This window comes from Delphinapterus leucas, chromosome 1 (assembly GCF_059928025.1).
Source record: "Delphinapterus leucas isolate spDelLeu-1000000601 "Yukka" chromosome 1, BTC_Dleu_Yukka2, whole genome shotgun sequence".
Classification (NCBI taxonomy): domain Eukaryota; kingdom Metazoa; phylum Chordata; class Mammalia; order Artiodactyla; family Monodontidae; genus Delphinapterus; species Delphinapterus leucas.
In genome coordinates, this window is record NC_143129.1 from 82,337,816 (window position 1) to 82,354,335 (window position 16,520).

General features: G+C 47.4%; 1 protein-coding gene across 6 annotated transcripts; it reads right to left on the minus strand.

Moving 5' to 3' along the window:
- Positions 1-112: 112 nt before the first annotated feature.
- Positions 113-16,459, minus strand: TARS2 (threonyl-tRNA synthetase 2, mitochondrial). 6 transcript variants are annotated; one of them, XM_022564192.2, is made up of 18 exons: positions 11,518-16,459; positions 10,994-11,190; positions 10,556-10,679; positions 9,754-9,878; positions 8,855-8,972; positions 8,672-8,736; positions 8,339-8,417; positions 7,012-7,158; positions 6,723-6,821; positions 6,203-6,420; positions 5,562-5,724; positions 5,207-5,344; positions 4,947-5,024; positions 2,935-3,035; positions 2,621-2,722; positions 2,374-2,446; positions 1,780-1,894; positions 113-805 (listed from the first exon to the last, which is right to left on the minus strand). In XM_022564192.2, exons 1-18 carry the CDS (start codon positions 11,581-11,583, stop codon positions 657-659), a joined length of 2,157 nt encoding a protein of 718 aa, XP_022419900.1. In that variant the 5' UTR covers positions 11,584-16,459; the 3' UTR covers positions 113-656. The 6 variants fall into 6 exon arrangements, 4 of the variants coding, with proteins under 4 accessions (XP_022419900.1, XP_022419901.1, XP_022419903.1 ...); XR_002643285.2 differs by having other exon boundaries at positions 694-805; positions 2,621-2,718; XR_002643286.3 differs by lacking the exon at positions 113-805 and adding an exon at positions 814-976 and having other exon boundaries at positions 2,621-2,718.
- Between the last annotated feature and the right edge of the window lie 61 nt (positions 16,460-16,520).

Consider the following 16,520-nt stretch of genomic DNA (forward strand, 5'->3'; position numbering starts at 1 on the left):
TATAGTCTATCTGGGGATAGCTACCGCCCTCCTCAGCATCCGGCCATGACTCAGTCCCAGCTGCTCCTCCTCTGGCAGACACTCCTCCCACACACCCTGAAGGCTCCTGACAGGATTGAGAACAATGGTGAACCCAACCCCAAGAGAAACTGATTCTGAGAATCCTGGAGCAAGAGAGGTCTGAGACTTTGTTTTGTGCCTCAATTTCTCCATTTGGCCTTCTTTGGAGAATGGATCTGACAACCTGCTGAATTGGGGCTGGGGAAACAGGGCACTGAGGAGTTTAGACAGGGGAACAGGACGCTATCCCAGGGAGCTCCCTGACCAGTGAGAGCCCCTTTTCAATTACCCCAACCCCCTAGGACAAAAGAGTGGGAGACAGAGTCAAACTCCCTTTTATGTCCCCATCAGGAGTCAGAGATGAAGACACATTCCCAGTAGCTTCAAGTTTATTATTTTTAGTTTCACTCTCCTCACATCCAAACAGCTACAGCTTCCCCCAGACCAAATCTCTTTCCATGAGAGCAGATTCATGCCTCCACACGAGTTCTGAGGGGTCTGGGGGACTTCAGACTCTTGTCAGTTAGGTTGGGCCCCTCCGTGTTAAGGGGGCCTGATAGCTCCTACAGGTCTTTGCCACATCTATACACAAAAGCTCAGAAAATTTCTTCAGCGTTTGGGACCCTGGTATTCTGTAGCTCCAGTAGCCGCTGTACAGCCTCGACCAAGTCCCGTTCCCCAAGTCGACGATTATCTCGAGTCCGAATGTTCACTGTTCTCTTACTCTGCTCTTTCTGGCCAACCACTGCAGAAAGAGGGGAGGTTTGCGAATCTCAGGGCAAATTTATCCAGAGGATATCTCCTTTTGCTATGCAGAAATTTAAGAGACCGAAATCTTTAGGAAGAGCAGAGCTCAGACATGGTTCCGGGAAAGGATATATTTAGCTATCTCTTGCTCTCCAGTTCCCTGGTCATCCTGAGGAGATAAAGAAATATTCCAGACATTCTCTTACATGCCTTATCACTTCCACTCAGGATCCCAGGGGTCAGAGATAGTAGGGTCAGCCAAAGAAAGACAAACAGATCAAGAAGCAGATCCACAGAGAGAGAGAGAGAGAGAGCGCGCGAGAGAGAGCGCGCGCGCGCGCGTGTGTGTGTGTGTGTGTGTGTGTGTGTGTGTGTGTGTGTGTGTACTTTAGAGAAAGGGGAGGGTGGCAGGGTGGATGACACACGTGCAAGTCCAAGGGATCATGGGCAGCTTGCTCCAAGGCTGGCAGGATGAGTGGATATGTAAAACTAGAGAACCAGGTAATCTGGCTGAGACATTCCTACTCCTTGCCTTCAAGACAGAGCTCTGAACCTTGGAAAATGAAAAAAAGGAGCAAGGTAGGCCTAGACTATTTTTCTTAAGGCCTTTCTCCTCATCCCTTAGGGCTGACTCTATCTAGGTCTAGAATAAGCAAAGCTAACTAATTAATGCCTTATTAACCCTTCCTGTTCCTTTCTGATGCTCCCTTGGCTAATTACTAACAGACACCAAGAGCTAGGGCGGGGGTCAGAAGAAAACTGTTCTGAGGGTCAGAGGTGCTGGTCAGGGGGTGAAGGAGCCTAGAGTCCAAATGGCTCAGGAGTTCTCAATCCTGGCTCCTGCACAGCTCAGGTAATGAGCTGCAATTTACCCAAATATGCGGATGACCAAACGTAGTAGACAGGGAAGAACAACATACAGGCCGAGTGGAAGAGTGCAAGGCTCTGAGGGCTGTGCTAACCCGGTCTTACCAAACTGAAAATTGTAGTGGGCAAGCTGAGCCCGGCGGATCCTCCGGCTGAGGGTCAGTCCGGAGTCAGCATCCAGGTCACCAACCAGTCCTGCAGCTTGCAGGCTCCGCTGTGCCTGGGGTAGAGGATCATTGACAGGAACCTGATTTAACGGAAGGCTGAGGAGCTAGAATAGTCTGATGCCAGTTTTCCCCAAGCTCCCCCATCTGCCCCTCCTTCCTTTGCCTCAAGGCTCTCCAGTTCTCAGGGACAAACCCTCCTCACTCTCTACACTGAGGCCTCTCCCCAGCCCCACAGCCTCCTTGTCGGCCTCCTCCTGGAGCCAGGCCCCCCTGGACTCTGCCTGTTTCTAGACACCACTCTACCCAACCAGCTGCTCGACTCTAGTACTGTCCATATCCTTACTTCTCTCTAGAAAGGAAAAATAAAACAAACATTTCTCCAAGCCCCCTTTTGTGCCAAGTGCTCTGTCAGCATTCCACATTTATTAATTTGAGTGCAGTCTTGTGATTCCAAGTGCCGTGCCCCTTTCATTACCCCATATGGCCTCTGCTACCCCACTGCTCGTCCCCATCCTCACCCCTAACTCCTCACCTCCCTGGCATATTCCTCTTGCTCAGTCCCCACAGGTATGACCACCACCTGGAATGGTGACAGCCATAGTGGCCTGATTGAGAGAACAGAGGAAGGCAAATTATTTATCCTGGCTCAGACCCCAAGTGTGGATGTAGGGAGCAGATTCTAGAAGGAAACAGAAGTGGAGTCTGAAGGGAGCCAGGATGTGGAGCACGCACTACCTGGCTTGAGGGCCAGAACAGGAATCGGGAGTCAGAGGTCTTACCATTTTCCCCCGCAGCTTTCTGCCAGCACTCCCAACATCCTTTCCACAGAGCCCAGCACTGCTCGATGAATGAGGACTGGACGCTCCAGGGCCCCCGCCTGCCTTGGAGGGAAAGGGGAGGGGGGGTGGATGGAATGGAAAAATGTCACACAATGTGCACCCAAGATCACCTTCCAGTTTCCAAGAATCTTCAGCCCTGGCAAGGGAGGGTGTGGAGGATGTGGTTTAGTTTTTAGGGTCAAAGGCAGAAAGGGAAGTTGTTCTCCACCTATTCCACGGGCCAAGGGAAAAGGGGACAGGACAAGGTTCTGTACCCCTTGTACTGGAGGTCAAATCTCAGGGGCAGTTGGAAGTCAAGCTGGATTGTCCCACACTGATGGGGCCGACCCAGGGCATCGCGGAGGTGCACGTCAATCTGGAGGAGACAGAAGGGAGGACACGAAAGAAACCAGAACCAGTATCCTCCATTATGCGTGCCACCCCCTTCTACCTAGCCACATCCCAGGCTGTGTGGAGAGACGTGTCACCCAGCTGCATCGTGCTGCAGACTCTGGCGGTGGCTCTTTCCACTTAATAGTGGTGTATTATTAGGGAACATCAACATTCACATGAACGGCCCATCCTCACCCTGGCCTCTCAATTCCCAGAGTTCCTCATCTCAGAGACCTTCATCTGTGCCCACACTATGGCTACATCCTTCATGTTGTCATCGCCCAGAATGGCTGCACCTCTGAAACAGTCCATCAGACACCTGCTCTGATTACTATCTCTTGTCCTTCCAGCTCTGACAATTATTCCTATTAATGGCTCTTCAATCTCTCGGCTCCTTAACTCCTCATTTTTCTTCCCATTCACAGGCCTCTCAGCCTCTCCCACCCCTGTTTCTTTCCCCATGCAGCTGTAACCACTCTCCCTGGTTCCCTGGTATCACTGTTCTTCTGTCACATCCACATGACAAAACCCCACCCTGGTGGCACCCTAGCATCCCACCTCCTTGGCCCTGGAACAGAAGTGCCCAGTGCTGCCCAACACGCCACATGCCACACAGACGCAAACACAGCAACTGATGCAAGTCGCTGTTGTGAACCTCAGTTGAACCCTGGCTGCTGCCTGCAATCCTCTGGCTGCCCTAATCAGCTCTGCATCCTGTTCTCCTCAAGGATTTTCAAGCTTTCTCCTCTCTTCCCATCTTCAACCCCCGCACTGACAACTCTCCTATTCTCCACTCCTATCTCAGCAAATGATCCTGCCTCCCATCTCATGGAGAATTCTGATAGTTGGTATCATGAGATGGGAAAATGTCTCAACTTCTGTCACCACACCTATAAATATCCTGGCACCTACCCCCAAGCCTTTCCTTCTACCCCTTAAACAACAGCACAGGTGCTTCTTTCTGTGAAGCATTCTGGATCCCAACCCTCAAGACTCCCCAGAAACTTTCCTCTACTGAAACCCCTTCTACAACTTCAACTTCTCCCTGACCCAAACAGGCTCCCTCTCATCATGGCATTTAAACATTCTCAAGTCTCTCCCTTCATCAACATCTCTTTCGATCTGCCAGCTACTCTCCTTTGCCTTTATAAGAGCCAATGTTCTTGGAAGTGTTAATTTCATTCATTCACTTCTGACTCCACGTCCAGTCCCCACTTTACTGAAAAATGGACCCTCAAAACCTAACAGCCTTTTCACTAAATCCAGCAGACACTTTACAGTCCTTTTTCCCCGACTTCTTTCACCTCTTCCAACTTGCCATGTGAGTTTTTACTCTTCACCCCAGGATCTGCCTACAACGTTCCCTCCTATTTTTTTTTCCTGTACGTGGGCCTCACACTGTTGTGGCCTCTCCCATTGCGGAGCACAGGCTCTGGACGCGCAGGCTCAGCGGCCATGGCTCACGGGCCCAGCCGCTCCGCGGCATGTGGGATCTTCCCGGACCGGGGCACGAACCCGTGTCCCCTGCATCGGCAGGCAGACTCTCAACCACTGCGCCACCAGGGAAGCCCCCAACATTCCCTCCTGAAGCACCTTTTTACTTGGCCAACGATTACCTTTCAGATCGGAAAGAGATTCCTATGGGAAGCCTTTCCTGACCCTCCTGAGTAACGTGCCCCCTTAGTACCTACACAGCACTGATCCCACGGTGCTGAAACACCCTATTTACCTCTCAGAGCCCTCACCAGACCTAAGTTCCATGAGAGCAGGAGATGTATTGCTCTTCTTTATATCTTACACAAATTTAAAAACATTCCTTCGTATCTATTAAACAGTTAATAAAACAAAACAAAAAAAGGAATAAATAAGACTCTAACCACGGTCCCCAGCTTACCTTAGGCCCATAGAAGGCACCATCTCCAGGGTTGAGGTCCCAGGGTTCTCCAAATTCTTCTAGGGCCTGTTGAAGGACCTTTAGAGGAAAGGATACAAGAGAGGAATATGTCATCTTAAACTTTATGAGCAACAGATCCCTCTAGTCCCCAACAGTGACCCTCTCAGCATACGCCTCTACCAGGGACCCTGATTCCCATCTCCCCTCTCCTTCCATCAGAGACTGGTTTATCTGCCTCTGCTTCCCTGCCACCTGCTCACCTGCTCAGCCTGGTCCCAAAGGCAAGGCTCTCCCAGGAAGCCAGATGGCCGGGTAGACAGTGCCAAGCGGAAGGAGAACCCAAGGACAGTGTAGACAGAGCGGAGGAAATCAAGACAGCCTCGGATCTCTGCTTCCAGCTGGGGGAATAAGGGCAGATGAGCTGTGTGCTAGCTAGAGCTCTGGGGTGGTGGTAGTTTGGGGAAAAGAGGGCAAAAACATAAAGGAAAGGTTGCGATAGAATGTAGCTAAATTATCGTATATAAAGAGGGCAACTGAGAGTCAGGAATGTTGGCGGTTCACAAGGAGAATGAAAGGCGGCTTAGAAATGCTTTGGTGGAGCTGGGGAAGAGCCACCTGATCGGGTGCACAGAAGATGTGAGCGTCATCTTGCTGGAAGTGCCGCAGCCGGGTCAGTCCCCCCAGACTGCCAGAGGCCTCGGCCCGGTGCAAGGCCCCGAAGTCGGCCAGTCGCAGGGGCAGCTCTCGCCAGGATCTGGGCCGGTGGGCGAACATCAGGCTGAGGTTGGGGTGGGGAGGAGTCAGGGCCACAGGGAAAACTAGCCCCTGAAGACTTCTCCTCCGCCCAGGCTGCTTGCTTCCCTTCTCTGCACCATCAGCTAACACGCTCTCCAGCCTCGGCATGCCTGAGTCCTGTCAATCCCACTCATCACAATCTGGGCCCTGCCTGGTTTAAAAGTGAATCTCAGTAACAACAATAACAGACATCACTTACTGTGCCCCTGTTCTGTGATAGGCACTGAACTGAAAGAAGAAGCTTAGACAGCAACTCCAAACCCTTGATATTACACATGAGGAGACTGAGGCTTAGGGAGGTGCAATGATTTTTCCAAATTCACATAGGGAGCTAGAGGGCAGATTCAAGACTCAAATCAAGTGTTCCAATACGATTCCAAGTTTTCTACAACTTAGTACTTAGTAACCAGGTGCCTAGCCCTAGCCCTGGGAGGACCCAGGTCTCCTGGATCCCAGCTCACCAGTGTGCAGGGCAGTTCATGGGCTTGAGGGCAAGCGTGCCTGTGGGATGGCTGGTAGAGTGGTCACTCTGGGAGCCGTCATGGCTGTCAGAGCCTGGGGGCTGCAGGGCAAACATGTCTTCCCGGTAATGCTCCCAGTGCCCTGACAGTTCCCAGAGTTTCGTAGAAAACAGCGTGGGGGTTTTCACTTCTGAGAAACCACGGCGGGTGTACTCGGCCTAGAGAGGAGGGTACAGACATGGAAGGCCAGAGTGACTAGGGGGAGAGGAAGCAGGATGGCAGCTGTGTGATTCTTCTGGGCTCTCAGGTCATGCTGAACACAGCTACAACCTAGTAAGCACCATCCTCCCTCACTATGCTCCTCACTGTAGACCACACATTTCTAGGCCCTTGATAAAAGTCACTAGCACTTTACAATATTTATGTTTAAACTTCTAATCCCCCTCTTTTAACACATGGCTTCTTCTAGGCCCTCAGTCCCTTCCCAGTCTTCCTTCCCCTGAACATGGGTCCTCCTTACCCTGATAAAAGCCACGAGTACATTATACACCCTTGTCCCTCGAGGCAGGAAGAAGCAGCTCCCGGGGCTCAGTTCATGGAAGAAGAAGAGCTCCTGTTCCTGGAGTCGGGAACGGCAACGGTCACTTCAACGGGGAAGCAGGGGCTTGGGAACCCAGAAAAGATAACTGACCAAGCTGCTCAGTCTGCGGGATTCCGAATCTGCTCTCAACTTCACAGTCAGGTTCCTTCATCTCTCTCCAACCCTCATCATCACGCCCCCCCCGCCCCCATTTTCCCAGTCTCTGTACCTTCCCAATGCGCCGGTGGTCCCGTAACTCTGCTTCCTCCCTCCACTCTTCCCAGGCCCTCAGCTCCTCTGCAGTGGGGAAGGAAATCCCTGACACTCTCTGCAGTGTCTCTGGGGTGCCGGAAAACCTCCATAAGGATGATGAGTTCTGTGGGAGGACAAAGGGAGTCAAAGAGAAGATGAGGACAACCCCTCTTTCAATCCTCATATGATACTCTGAGCATAAGCATCACAGGTATGACAACGATCCCATCTCATCTCTGTCTGTCTACTTTTCCCACCATCACCACCAGGAGGATGGCCTCCGCCATCCTCCAGACACCCCCTGCCATGTATACCACCCCGGAGGTGCCTGAGCCTTGATTTCTACATATGTCCTGCTGAATTCTAACCTTACCCTGCCACCTCTTTTTGTCCCCATTCTCACTACCACTGCCCTACCAGCACCCGTGTACTTTGTTCCTTTCCCTTCTAATCAATGACTGCTCAGGGAAGTAACCCTAAGTTCTGGTCAAATATTAGTCTATCCATCCCCTTATCAATCTCCCATACAGCTGCTAGAAAACTCAGTCTCCCACACTAGGTCCTGTTCCTGGATAAATGAAATTCAAATGCCTCTGCTTGTTCTTTCCTTGAACAATTGTATAGTACTAATAAGAAACAGCCTGCATTTTATAGCACTTTTAACTTTTCCTCAAACACTTTCTCTTGCGTTACTTGGTTTTGTCTCTATGATGTGGATTTACTGGTAGGACAGGAATCAACAGCTTCATTTTATAGATGGGGAAAACGGGTAAGGAAATTTACCCAAGGCCGTATACTTCATCAGTGGCAGAGACAGGACTAAGAGCAGATGCCTAGGTTTTCAGTCCAGGGCTTTTTGCTCTGCACATCTGCCTCTCCCCTCTCTCTCTGCTCCTATTCCGACTAATAGCTCACCTTGCCCAGGAGCAATATTTTCAGAAAGGGCAGGCCTTTGACTTAAGAGTATTCTCTCTGTGCCTGTCAAATGGTGTTCCACACTGGCTCTCTCCACAGGAGCCTTCCCTACATGACCGTGTCCAGCCTGTTCATGCCCTCCCTCGCCATCTCCCTTAGTGCTAATGTCTGACTATGGACTCGGAATTGGCTTCTGGGCCCTGACAGGGTATCCAGTATCTGTCATCAGATGGGGATTTCTAAAAGGCAGGGACAAAGTTTCTATTTCTGGATTGCCCCCCTTAGCTATCAGAGCAGAAAAGGGGCTGACAGAGAGGATCACCTTCCCATTCCCCAGCTCACTCCAGGGAAAACAGTAATCTCAACCTAACCCAGCCCTCACAACTGACCGATAGCAGCTTCAGGCCTCCAATCTGTCCAGTATGACGAAGGTGGGGGCCTCTGCACAGATCAACCAACATACCACACCTGGGAGAAAGAAGGGGCCAGTTAGTGATTTCCATATTCTTGAGCTTCTAGGATTCTCCCTCTAGGGTGTTTAGCTGACAGAAAGAGACATAAAGAACTATTCCACAGAGAAAGCAATGGGAGATAAAAATCAATTCCCATTTCTTTTTTGGGAGCAACAGATTACCTTCTATCTTCTTTCCCTTATCCCATTTCTGGCCTTCTTTAGTGCATCCCCACCTCTCCCTGTTTTCCTCAATCTTGACAGCTCTCACCCATATACTGTTGCCGTTGGACCTGTCACTTTCTCCTCGATCAGGTGAAGCTTAAAGGGGTTATCCTGGAAGAAGGGAAGAGTGAAGACAAGTCTTTATTCCCACGAATAAGTCCTGAGAGAGAGCCACTCCTTCCCTCATGTCTCTAGATTATCCTCCTAAACTTGTGTGTCTCCACTCCACCTTGAAGAGCTGCCGAAGCTGATCCTGGGAAGCCTCTAGTCTCCGGAAGGGTTGAGCAGCAGCTGCAAGTTCCTGACAAATCCGTTCCAAAACAGGCAGCTCTGAGCCCTTGATTGTCCTGGAAAGATGAGGGTTGGTTGGCTTCCATCCTCTAAGGAGCATCACCTGGGTGTTGGCCATGGGATGAAATCCTGCCTTCCAAAAACATCTAAAATTATTGGCAAAGACAAACAGACTAGGGGAAAACAAATAGGAAATCAGGTACAAAGTTTACAGCTGAGCAAAAGCTCTCTGTACGAAATTAAATGTTGTGTGCAGGCAATCTGGATAAAGAAAACTAGAGCAACAGTAATGAGGGATGAAGTAAAAGTTGAAGAATTCATAAAAGCTAGAGAAGGTAAGTTTCAAGCAGATTTAGAAAAGGAAAGACATGGACTAGTGGAGAAAGTGGTACCTATGTCACAACTGAGGCATGGAGGGACCTGCCCCTAGCTTTCTTTCTCCTCCAAACTGAACATGCCTGAGGCCCCAGAAAAAGGCCTCAGAAAACACCCCAGGAAAGAGGTACAAACTTTCAGTTATAAGATGAATAAGGTCTGAAAAACTAATGTATAGCATGGTGACTATAGTCGATAAATTCTGTATTGCGTAAGTGAAATGTGCTAAGAGCCCATCTTAAGCATTCTCACACACACACAAAAAAGCATGTGATAATTAACTCGATTGTGGGAATCCTTTCACAATGTATACATGCATCAAATCACCATGTGTACACTTTATATTACAATTTTATTTATCAACTATAGCTCAAAAAAACAGAAAAATAAAGTAAAATATGGTGAAATCTTTGAAAAAGAAACCACCCCAGAATCATTCTCCTCCTTCCTTGCACTACTCACCGTTCCTTTCCAAGGAAGAAATCATGGTAAAAGCCACATTCTGTGCTTGGACCTTGACAGAGGACAGCACCTAGAAGTTGTTCAGCTGCTGCCCCCAAGACATGGGTACTGGAGTGCCAGAATACCTGGGTTCACAAGAAAGGAGTTCATGAGTTCATAACCTTCTCCTTTAGCCCCTAGCTCTCGGATTCTTTCCTCAGAGAAGCTGGCATGAAACTAGTATGAATAACTATCACAAAATGGGGAACCTGACTTTGGGGTGACCACTAAATAGTAAAAAGTAAAATGAAAACAAAAACAACTGAATAGAAAAGAAAGAAGGCCACTACAGGCAACACACAGAAGAGAGTAAGCCTCACTCCTCAGTGCTTCCAGTTCTAGAGCACAGTAGGAGGCTAGTCAGTTTTCATGCCATCCAAGCTGACATGAAAAAGTGGAGAGGAGGCCAGGTGATGTGCTCGGTTGTGCAAGCCACATTAAAATTAAATACATGCTACAGATGACTTATAATGCATGTCTCAAGAGTTAGAGGGCTAACGTGGCATATTATCCTCTATTTTCAACTTTATATCTCTCCCTTTCACTAGCACAATGATCACTGCTTAACAGACCCAGGCTAAGTAAAAACTTTCACCCTAAGTTTCCAGCTTAGTCAGGAATAATCAAGACAAGCAATCTGCGGTAGGCCTCCCTCCCAACTGCAAATGGAGAAACTGAGGCAAAAGAAATAAATGCTAGAAGTGCCCACTTAAACATCTCTTCGTTTAGTAGCCACTGTATCCCTGATAAGGAAGAAACTTACTGCTTTCCCCTCTGCAGAATCGAATGTCAGAAATCTGAGGTCAGAATCTGTCTCTAGGGGCCGCTCCAGATCATAAGGTTCTCCATTCACTTGAGCAGCCACTGCAGTATCGGCCAGTTTAGAACTTCAGCAGTGGGGGATGGGGAAAAAGAGAAAAACAAGGTTACCATCCAAAGGGGTAGAGAGGGACTAATCTCTTAGCAACTCCAAACTTGAAAGGGGAAATGTGTTACCAGAGCAACAGAACCTATCGTTGTTTTCGCCCATGCATGATAGAGGAAGGGCAGAGACTATGAAACTAATGCAGATAAAAAGGGATCAGCAGGAAAAGCTGTCTTGATGGGAATGGAATAAACATACAGAGCTCTTTCCCTGCTCAAATCGAGAAAGTACAGAGATAGAAGGATTATCCTGGTAGGTACAGAATGGGCCTGATACCTGATCTGCTGGGCTAGTTGGTAAGGGGTTGTGTTCCAAGCCACAGCATCCACTTTCTGGCCTCCAGGAAGTGATATCTTGATAGTCCGGTGTTCCTTCTGTGCCAGGCTTGCTAACCTCTTTACCTGAGCAGTCCATAGCTCCTCAAAAAGGCCAAGCCGCTCTACCAACCAGTGTGGAGGGGTCGGCACAGCTGCCTGGAGGGAAAGATGTTAGGAGATAACACATGTCCCACCATCCCTTCTTGGGATTGGGGACAGTGGGAAATTAGAACATTTATGTGGCCGTGGTCCTAATCCCTAGTCTTTAAAAGGACTGGGTGATAACGGGTCCTAGGCTGGGAGCCCTAGGCCCCGCAGGCTGCTGACCCTAGGAAAAAGATGGCGCATCTAAGGGCTAGAGCAGCCGGGTCTGGAGACGCAGGGCGGGACGTAGAGGGGGTCAGGCTGGGTTGAGAGCCTACACTTTGGGGTTCCGCTGGGCTGGGTCCAATGTGGTTCGGGATCTTTGGGTACCTCACGCACCATGTGCAGCCCGCAGGCTTGTAACCCTGGGATCCGAAGCCGCCGCCACCTCTGACACAGCCCCATTTTCCTTCAGACCCGTCCTACACCCTCAAATAAATGATCGCCGCTTCTCCATCGCCAGATTCCTCATTGGCTTCCGGCCCAACAATGTCCATGCCTATTGGTTATTACAGCTGCCACTCCAGTCTGGGACCACCTCCAGGAACTCCGAAGAGGTACACCCCACACAGCGAGAGCAGCGTTGCGGCTGGTTCCGGCTGACCGGAAGACCTAAACTGTTACACATATGGGCAATTCCAGAGACCTGCAGTTTCAGACCAAAGTAGCAATAAGATATCCTGCGGCTTTGAGGGCAGGGGCAGGAAAATTCTCCAGAGTGCGAGCGGGAGAAAAACAGATTAGAAAGGATAGTTATTTTCTTTTAACCATTAAGTTTTCTTTTACGTAGTCTCCACTGGCAGGTAGGTAACAGGTAAAAGCATAGACTTTGGGACAAGGCAGACCTAGTGTAAATCCTGGATCGCTATGTAATTTTGGGTAAATTAATTTCTAATAAGCTTCAATTTTCTTATCTATAAAATGGGAATAATAATAGTTATTCTGAATTGTTGAGGTTAATTTTATGTAACTCGCCTAATATACTGCATGGTACACAGTAATGGGCAACAATAGCTACAAGCTATGAGAACAAATGAATATAACCGCTTTGGGGCTAGAGCGAAAAGTCTGCAGAGGGCACTCCTTGGAGTCCCTTCATACTCATCGTGCTTAAATAGGGACCTTAGAAACCTCTTAATCTTAAAGATCAGGAATTTAAGGTCAGAGAAGGTAAGTGGTTTAAGGCCACAACAGTAAGCACTGACACTGGATTCTGAATCCACATCTTGTATTCTTCTACCACACCAGACTTTCTCTGGTAATAGAGTTTACTCCAATGCAACTCCCTCTTCACTTCAGAAAGAAGTGCCTGACCCTAGAATCTTAGCTCTCTGCTTCCTACACAAGACCTTTGCCACTCATTCCCATCCTAGCTCTCAACTTCCTTTATCCCTTCTCTTCCCTCTCCCTGCTATATCCAGAACACAGTACTAGGTATATTTGATTTGTTTTACACAATAAAAATTGAAACACAACCAGATATGTAGTAAAGTATGAGGGGAAATGGATTTGGGGACAGCTGTGAGGTTCTCAGTAATTCCCATTAGTCCCCTCACCTGGGGGTGGGGCTGGATGGAGTTGGTTCTCAAGTTTCCAATGGTGATGTTATCAAGGATTGTGGAGGAAAAGCTGTCAGAGAAAGATGTTTAATCTAAGTTTCCAGAGGTTCTGAGAGAGGCAGCAGTTGATCTGAGTCACAGGCACCACCCTGGATCTTGGCTCCATCTTCTGGTATGTTACACACCCTGAAATACAAAAAGAAATAAACAAGACTGTGGAAGAGGAAGATTACTTGTGTGTGTGTGTGTGTGTGTGTGTGTGTGGTTGGGAGAAGGTAGGGAGAATTTTTAAATGGCATTCAGAAAGTGTGACAAACTTTACCCATGGCTCTGCACCAAAAGGGACAGGGGAGTGTTACATTGCAGGCAACAAATTGGTAGCTGCTCAATAAATAATTATTGACTTAAGAATACACCAATCACTGTACTGACTCAGAAGTCCAAAGTATTCATATACTGATACACACCTTCTTCAATCATTCTACTTTGTAAGGATAGTAGAGGGATGGTGGAATACGTAGATTACAGTTATGGTAGCTCCCGGCACTCATCCCTCAAACATTTACTGACTGCTTACTGTGTGCGGTGCACTGAGCTGACTGCTCAGGAGGTGCCAATCAATCGACTACTATATCATCACCTATGTAACCTGTTTTGCAGTGGAGGGAGGAAGGAAGGGGTGTCAAGTTATTCCATTCCTCCCTGTGTGGCAAGCAAGCCAGCAAGCAAGCAGGCAAAAAGCAAGCTAGCTAAGGCCAATGCATTAAGCACTGGTCCTTCACAGTGATTTTGATCTATGACTAGCATGTCTCAGCCTCGGAATTTTACTATGTGCCAAGTACCATGCTTCACTATCTCATTTAACTCCTAGAACCCCGACAAGTAGTAGCTCTTCTTATGCTCCCTTTAAAACATTGAAAATGACTCTCAGACAAGTCAAGCTGCAGTCCGTCTGAAACCAAGGCCTGTGTTCTGCCATGCTATGCTATCTCTCAGGGACCAGGATAATCATAATGCATCATGTTTGGTAGCACAGCTTTTTGTCTCTCCAGGGTACACTTCTAGGAGCCTTTGGGGCCTAAGAGGTCTTTAATATACGGTGGAGAAAAAGGTCCAATAAAAAGCCAAGAAAAGAGGCAAAGAGGCATCTTACCAAATATCCTCTACCACACTAAGGTTAAGGAAAAAGAAGAGTTTAGGAAATAATGACAGAAGATTTCACAGAAGTCTAGGGAAAAGGGAATCCTCAGTAAAGGGTATACTAGACCCTTAATTTTGGGAAATTCTCAGCTTTACTCCACTTTTAGAATAGACATCCTGTTAGCTAAAGCTTTGGTTGAGGAGGTATTGTTTTTATAACGTTAAACTATTTGTAAGAATTCTCTCCATTGAAGGTAAAGTACATTTCCCACTTGTTATCAGGATCAACACATTACCTCCAAATCTTAGTTTTTAGAAGCAAAATTTCCCTGCACCAAAGAAATTTTAAAAGATATTGGAGGTAAAAGAGAGAAATGTAAGAAGGTAAAATACATAAAGAAAGGTTTACATCATTGCCACCAAATGCTTTTGAGGCCCAAAGAACTAGCCAAGTGGTTAAGCCTACAGTAGGTACTGTGGGGAGTTTAGGTTAAAAAAAATTTTTTTTCCTTAGTAATGAAGATCTAGGACGCAGCCAAACTTTAACTTTGCTTTAAAGATGCTACAAAGCGAAAGTCCAGCCAAGTTTGCTGAATAAATCAAGAGGGAGAAGCTTCCTACCCAGAGCATGGGGATAAATTGAACTTTGAAGACAAAACCTTTCGCTCACCTAAATATCTCTACTAACATTTCCCTTTCCCAAGACATTTCTTCAGCCTGAGAAACAAGGAAACAGCCACCTCCACCCTGCCTTTTAAATGACCCTGGTTGATCAGGTCAAGACCAACGGAAAAATATGAAGTCTCCCAAACACAGGAGTCAGTGCCAACTTGCTTGATACTGAAGTAAAAAAAAAACAAAAAACAAAAGCAAAGAGCAAAGTACTATGAAAGAAGGCCCTAGCTACATCTACGGAAGATTACATACAACTAATGGCCCACTACCCAAAAAACCAAGATTTCAAATTAATACTTCATTAATCTCTACTGCCTTTGACAATGATTGGCTACCTAGAAAATGGGACCTTAAGTATTGCCTCATGTGGATGCAAAGGATTCCTAGCCAGGGGAGGAGAAAACAGAAGGAACTGGATGCTGCCCATCTTCTTTCTACCCATTCCAACTGAAATACTCCAAGAAAAAAAACGTAGCAAGTTTCAAGTCTTATCTCCTTCCCACAAATTATGTGGCAAAGGACTTAATTCTCAAAAAGAAGGGGATCCAATGGGGAAGGGAAAGGAGGTAATGTGGTTGGAACATCTAATTTGCTAGGAACCTCAGCAGATCCAGGGTGTACTGGTTTAGCCAACACCCTTTTAAGTCAGACACAAACAACTGCAGCCTGTATTTGTTCTCTCTGTTGGCACTGCTCACTAGCCCCTCCACCCATATCTGTGTTCTCAACGTTTGACTCTTGCCACAGTGATAACAAAGGGAAAGGACAGGAAAAAAATAAAATAGAACCGTAAGGTAACTGTAATATCAGTTTCTAGATAGATCTCAGCCTCCTTATCCCCTTCCCCTCAAACTTGTAACTAAGCATTAAAGGTTTCTTCTGTCCTCCCCCAGCAGTTCGTCAGAAATTGATATTTAATTCTACATTGCACTTGCTCCTTTCCTTTAAGGCATTATGTGCTTCTTTCTACTTCTACGTGGGGGGAGAACAAGATGTTTACTTAGGAGCCATCTCACTTGTGGGTATCCCTCTTGCAGCTTTGTCTGTGCAGACTCAATGAGTTATTACTCAGCAATTGTGAACAGCAGCTGACTTGTCCATACAGTTACTCATAAACAAGTATGAGAAATGCCTCAATACCCTAAAACCCACTCAGATAGTGTTTATGTTATTCTGTCTACATACATGAGGGGGTAACTCATTCCTTCTATACCATATTGGCTTAAATAGAACAATTTTGGGGAAGTTATGTATTTTCAACATGCTCAGAAAGGCCGATGAGGAATTCTAAAAGCTGTTGCTTCCTTGGGGTGGAGACAGGAATCAGGAGGGCAAGTCAAGGTCCCAACTGGGGACCAGGAAGTAAGGGTGAGCCAGATTCCAGAAGCAGCTGGCATAGTGGTACACCCTACCTGCTGGGTGTGTTCCTAGGCTATTTCCAAAGTGTCTGGTGACACATCTGTAGCTTCACATATTCAAGGCTGCTATTTAGAGCATTCTACCCTGCCAGTGACCCAGCCTGGTCTACACGCAGCAACTCTCTTTAACCCTTAAGCCAACATTCGATTTATTAAGCCTCACTGGGTTATGAAAAAGGGATGGGGCAAGAGAGAGGGGTTGAGTGTAGCTTCTGTATGACAGACTGTCAATATGCAAGAAGGGCAGATGTGGGCAAAGAATTGACCAGAAGGATCCCTATCACCACTACCCCAATTTTATGTTTGCTTTAAAAATGCTTCTTCGCTCACGACTGTACTTTTTGAAGACATAACACAAGTTATCATCCATACAGTATACCCACTTCATTACCAACCATTCCCTGAACATCTTGATCTCACCCCACCCATCATCCCTTTCAAAATTGAATTTCATAAAGGATCAAAGAGAAAACCACAAGGCCATAAAGATCTCTCAAGAGGCTCAGACTGCCTTCAGTGACACTGAGTGCAGAAGTCAAAGGGGACGACA

What these genes read in the sequence shown, in the direction of transcription:
- TARS2 (XM_022564192.2), bottom strand. Translation starts at nt 11,583, where the DNA reads ATGGGGCTGTGTCAGAGGTGGCGGCGGCTTCGGATCCCAGGGTTACAA. An exon ending in GTGCCTTCTATGGGCCTAAG is followed by an intron (nt 3,036 to 4,946) that starts GTAAGCTGGGGA and finishes TGTCTCCTCCAG; the next exon opens with ATTGACGTGCACCTCCGCGA. An exon ending in AAGAGGAATATGCCAGGGAG is followed by an intron (nt 1,895 to 2,373) that starts GTGAGGAGTTAG and finishes CCTCTACCCCAG; the next exon opens with GCACAGCGGAGCCTGCAAGC.